The 6,000-nt window shown below is 43.5% G+C and overlaps 1 protein-coding gene across 2 annotated transcripts in view; it reads left to right on the top strand.

The window, feature by feature from the left end:
• Nucleotides 1-1,235: 1,235 nt before the first annotated feature.
• The window catches only part of Gyg1 (glycogenin 1), a gene marked incomplete at its 5' end in the record, with an annotated part of 32,181 nt that continues 27,416 nt past the window's right edge, over nt 1,236-6,000 (top strand). For both annotated transcript variants that reach the window (XM_013502748.1, XM_013502749.1), the window contains 3 exon segments: nt 1,236-1,371; nt 3,208-3,382; nt 3,632-3,794. In XM_013502748.1, coding sequence (XP_013358202.1) covers nt 1,236-1,371; nt 3,208-3,382; nt 3,632-3,794 — 474 coding nt within the window.

The raw sequence follows: 6,000 nt of genomic DNA, 5'->3' as shown, positions 1-6,000 counted from the left end.
AAACTTTTCTCCGTGGTCTCCTGCAGTCTGAATCGCTTTAGGGTTTAAACATCAGTCTTCGGCCGGCAGAGGCTGGTGGCATGTGGAGTGGCAGTTGTCACTGTTCTAAGCATTCTTACAGTGTGACAGGGAGTGGGGGTGGGGGCCGCCAGTCTTCCTGCGGCTTAGTAGTGGCCGGCCTCTCGCGGGGGCATGTGCTTGTCCCCTGGACGAGCCACAGCTGCCTTTCGCTTCTCAATGGAATCTCCGCTACTTCCAGCCTGCGCGCTGGAAAATGGGCGAGGAAGAATGAGGAAACCGAAGACAGAAAGAGAGTGACTTCCTGACAAAGTGTCCTGACTCCCTGGCTGGGCAACAGTGCCCCCAAGTGACCCCTGCCAGTTTGATTATAAGTGCCCTATGTGTTTGGGTACCCGCCACCCTGCTAAAGCTATAGGCCCCTGGGCGATGGAGGCTAGAATTGTTCCAGGGAAAGACTGGAGAAATGTTAAAGGCCGGAAGGGTGAGGATTGCCAGGTAGGAAGTTCCTGTTTGTTGACAAGCCATGCCTTCTGTTCTTATAACCAGTGATAATGGAAGATCCATACCCCTGTGTGTGTACTGGGAGAGGCGGACACTCCCGGGCCCAGTAGGGGGTACTGCTTGGTTCTCCAAAGAGGAGGGGGAGCAGGTTTGTTAGAGCTCAGGTGGTCTCTAGATCCATTTAATAATGATTAGTCGCTGGATGGCATTAGGGAGGGAAGATCTCCCTTTACCGGAGGGAGTAGATATAAAAAGCTCTTTGCCCGGCAAGCCTGTCATGTTGGACTCCTGTTATTCCAGGCTGCTTGGGAGGCGGAGGTAGAGGATGAAAACTTGGGACCAACCTGAGTAATTAAGCAAGATCCTGTCTCTAAGTAAAGAAATAAAAGCTAGGCTGGGGATGTAGCTCAGTGGTGAAATACCTGCCTAGCTTGCATGAGATCCTGGATTCAGGGGCTGGGGATTTAGCTCAGCGGCACAGCGCCTGCCTGGCACGCCCAAGGTCGTGAGTTCGATTCCCGGTACCGGAACCCCCCCCCAAAAAAGAGAGAGAGATCCTGGATTCAATCCCCACTACTCCCCTTCCCTGCCACACACAACCCTACATGCCAGTGAGCTGATTTTGCTGAATTATTGTTTGAATAGGGTCCTTGGAAAAGGCTTTGTCCAGGTAAGATGTTGTAATGAGTGTTTTTTTTTTTCTTTGTATCAAGATCAGGCCTTTGTGACACTGACCACAAACGATGCCTACGCCAAAGGTGCCCTCGTCCTAGGCTCATCTCTGAAACAGCACAGGACCACTGGAAGGCTGGTTGTGCTCGCCACCCCGCAGGTCTCGGACTCTATGAGGTGAGGACTGAGCTGTCTGTCTGTCTGTCTGCGTGCCTGCCTGCCTGTCTGCCTGTCCTCGGGAAACTTGATGCTTGCGCATCTGCCCATCCTGAAGGCTCTGACATCCTTCTTCCGATTTCTGCCCCTGAACATTGAAGTCACATCCTTTCTAAGGGTTAGGCCTGAGCAGGGAAAGATGAAACTGCTGAGTGAAAGACACTGGGTCTGAAACCTTTAGTTTCGGGGAGATACTCAGACCAGGCTCCCTTCTATGGGGCAGTGCTCTGGCCCTCCTCTTCCTGATTACGACAGGGTAGAAGGACTTTCTCTTCTCTAGGTCTGTGAGCGTTTCCCCCAGGCATTTCCTGCTGGAGTGTATCTTTATATCTTCACAGTTCACTTACTTCTTTCCTAAAAGGCCTCAGTGGCTATAGTGTTTCTCATTTCAAACCAGCACAACCCTCAGGTAACTTTGTACACAACGTGGCAGTTTTCTGCCTTGCTAGTGGACATTTATAACCTGAAGACCTTTATTCATAGCATAATACAGTGGCATCTTTATTGAAGGGCTTTCTGAACTGAGAGTTTTGCTTGAGGAAACATCCTGAGAGACACAAACTGCCTGTTCAACTTGATTTGTTGAAATTAAACGTGGAGTTATCTGAATGAACTACCTGGTTCCTAAATACTAACTTTTGGGCATGGTAGCGGTTTTCATTGTGTTTATTTTGGCAGTCTTCTAGCCCTTTTAGAAATTGAAGCATATATATCCCAAGGGCATCTAAGAAGTGGGTATTATAGATGCATTCATATATCTTCCACACTAATGACCTTGATGCTAAAGATTTATTTAAAAAGATGCCAAAAAGACTGTTTCCTATGGTGAAGTCCATTAGTGAAGATGGAGGCAGAAGCCAGACCTAGTCTTGCACGCCCAGCAGCACTGATTCACTGTAGTTCAGCGATGCCTCTGTTTATCAGAAAAAAAAAAGTCAGGCTTACTATGTGAACTAACGCATATTTTTTGCACACTTTTGGATACAGAATACAATACCACATTTTTCCGCATATCCGACATTGTTATAAATTTTTGATAATGGCTTGTTTGTGTCATACATTTCCTCTCATGCTATAGTGTCTTTCCTCAGTCTATCTCACCAGGGCCCTGAGAAGCTCTCTAAAATAAAAATTTAGTTGATTCTATGCATGGAGAAGTGTGGCACCTTAAAAACCAGAGTGAGTCTCATTATGCCCAAATAGAATGCTAAGCATGCAATGAATGCTGGTTATACTGGACTCTAAAAAAAAAAAAATGGCGAACCAGTAGCTACACCTTTTAACTTCTTTCAGGACACAGAGCTTCAGGCAATTATCAGCCAGTTTCTTTAGCAAAAGCCATTAGTTATAGACTTCATTATACATATTATATGTGCATAATATCATTTGTAAGACATATGCAATAGTCAGCAAGTATCAAATCTACTAAAATATCATTGTCAAGTACATAGGCTGGTGCAAAGATATATGTAATGTCTTACCAGATTAATTTCCCAACTTGCCTGGCATTCAGTGACATAATAAAAAATACAAAACAACTTCCATAATAATAATGTTTTAAGAAAAGTAATTCAGATACTCACCAGGAACAGTTATTGCTTTAGTGAAATTAGTTGTACAGGCAAATGGATACAATTTGTTCCAAAGTATAATAGGACAGATTTAAGGGGGTGTGCTATACCAAAGTGGCAGATTGTTCTGGTAATTGATGGAAAAGGCAGTAAGGCACCAGTCTTCTGTGAGTGGGTCACTTGTGAAAAGATGCTAAGTGCTGTTTTCTGGAATTCGTTTTGACAGGAAAGTTTTAGAGACAATCTTTGATGAAGTCATCACGGTAGATGTCTTGGACAGTGGCGATTCTGCTCATCTTACCTTAATGAAGAGGCCTGAGTTGGGTGTCACACTGACAAAACTTCACTGCTGGTCACTTACACAGTATTCAAAGTGTGTGTTCATGGATGCAGATACTCTGGTGAGTGTGACTTTTGATCGCTGGAATGATGTACATAGTAATGGAGACCTGGTAGGCATTCAAAGAATACTGTCGAGGCTTGAGCATAAATTTCAGATAAAACCGGTGTCATGCGAAGTGTTAAGTGATGAAAAATAATAGTTCTAGGCTGCCTTAAAGCTGTCATCATCTTTTGTGTTAAATAACGTAGAAGTTTAGAAAACCGCTGCAGCAAAACATTTCCGTCATGCTTTTTCCCCTTTCAATCAGGTCCTAGCAAATATTGATGATCTTTTTGAGAGAGAAGAATTGTCAGCAGCCCCAGACCCAGGGTGGCCCGACTGCTTCAATTCCGGGGTCTTTGTCTACCAGCCCTCAGTTGAGACATATAAGCAGCTGCTGCACCTTGCTTCTGAGCAAGGTAGTTTCGATGGTACGTACCTCCTGTCTTCGTATCTGATAAGCTATTAAATTTCCAGGGGCTTTTGTTCTCAGAGAAATAAATGTTATGGTTTCTTGTGCCTGGAGGATAAACGAGATGTAGCAAGCAATTCAAATTGTGTTCTCTTTGGAAATACTGGGTGTGTGTGTGTGTGTGTGTGTGTGTGTAAGTCAGTCACGTGCATCTTTTTTTCCGTGTAGATGAATAAGATTAACCTAAACTAAGGTAGAAAACTTTTTATGAGGCTTGCCATCAAATGACCTAAATTATAGTATGATAAATGTACAATGATTATTCAAAAATAAGAAAAAAATATTTGACAAATAACAAACTTCTGTCTTTAGGTCTGAGAGCATAACCATGTCTGCCTAGCATACACGGGGCCCTAGCTTCAGTCCCCAGCATAAAACATCACCACCAGCCCACTTCAGTCTTTAAACCTGGGTAAACTTTACCTCCAGAGGGTTGACAGCCAGTGGTAATAGGAAGATCAAGCATTGTCTCCATGGAAACTGGGGGAACGAACTTGATAATTTGGTTGTCATCCCTGATCTTTGCTTCCAAGCTGTCATTTTCCTAAGGCTGTGTGTCAGCTGAAGGAGTATCTGCAAGGCTAAAGGAGCAGAGCACAAAGTTGGGAGCATTTTTCTGTGTGTGTCTGTAGGGCTGTTGACTGTTCACGATATAGAGCGTGTATCCTTTGGAGAATTTTTTCTGTTTTTTTTTTTTTTTTTTGGCGGTACTGGGAACCAACTTCAGGCCCTCAAACATGCCAAGCAAGTGCTCTACCACTGGTGAATTTTGATCAAATAAATTAATAAGTATTCTTCCATGTCAGGCTGATCTCTGAAATAGTAAGTCACTTTTAAAAAGACAGAACACATGGGCCAGGGATATAGCTCAGTGGCACAAGCACCTGCCTGGCAAGTGCAAGGTCCTGAGTCGATTCCCAGTACCAAAAAATAAAAAATAAATAAAAAAATAAAAAGACAGAACATAACAAAACCACACAAGATGAAACGGGTAGTTCTTTTTAAAATGATTCTTGGTAGTTCTTTTAGAAAAAGAAAATGCTCCATATACAAAGCAAGAGGACATGCTCTAGGAAGCTGGCTGAGCAGTGACATTGTGGCAGAACATAGGCAGGGAGTGTGGAGCTGGAACCGAGGCCTGGACCCAGCAGCAGACACTGCACTGGGGGCTTATCCCTGCCTTGTTCCCTCTTTGAAGCTGATCTGAGACCTGCAATCATGCATGCATCTTTTGTTACTTGTTTTTTGTTTTTTTGGGGTACTAGGGATTGAACTCACGACCTTGCACTTGCCAGACAGGCGCTTATGCCACTGAGCTATATCCCCAGCACATGCATCTTTTGGAATTAGCAGAACAAGCTTTTCTCAATAGACAAGTGTGCTGATAAAAGATTCATTTCTATTAAGTAGCTATCAAGTTTTAAATAGAACTGCTAAACCATTTTAAAACAATAAACTGAACAGATTGTTAGATTATGTTAAAACTTGAAACTTAAAGCAAAATTGGGCTTTTTGTTCTTGCTATTTACAAAAGTTGAGTTCTGTGTGGCCGCTTGATTTTGAATTTGGGATTTGTAGCTGCACGAAATTTCACTGAAGAGGATAAGGAAGTTGAACTTTTGGTCTTGTGTCATGATTTGGCTGGTTTACATTCTACGCCAGTAGTTTTCAATCAGGGGCGATTCTGGGCTGTTTGGTGATCTCTGGAGACGTTTTTGTCTGTCCTGAGGGAGGGCAGGAGCTGTAGCATCTGGCAAATAGAAGCCAGGGATGACTCTGAGTATCCCACAGCACACAGGACAGCCCTTCACAGCAAAGACTCATCCAGCCCACTGTGTCACCAGTGCTGAGGATAAGAAACTCTCCTCTGTGCTAAGGCATGAAATGCTCTAAAATAGAGCCGACGTATCTGACCGTAATGAATGGCAGTATCTGACAAGAAGTGTAGTCTTGTTTTAAGCGATCTGAGTAAGACAATATGTTGAACATTTGCTGTGGCCAGTAAAACCATGCCATTTTACCAGCGCGTTTTTAGATCTCACTATTTTCCTTTCATAGAAGGAAGGAAAGCTGTATGTTAGTACTCAAGTTCACAGCATGTATTCGACTGCTGATATAGACACCATTAGCTTTGGATAAAAGGAAGAAGAGAATAGTTTTAGCGG

The sequence above is a fragment of the Chinchilla lanigera genome, unplaced genomic scaffold (assembly GCF_000276665.1).
Source record: "Chinchilla lanigera isolate Chin_1 unplaced genomic scaffold, ChiLan1.0 scaffold00073, whole genome shotgun sequence".
Classification (NCBI taxonomy): Eukaryota; Metazoa; Chordata; class Mammalia; order Rodentia; family Chinchillidae; genus Chinchilla; species Chinchilla lanigera.
This window is presented reverse-complemented; position numbering and strand designations above follow the sequence as displayed.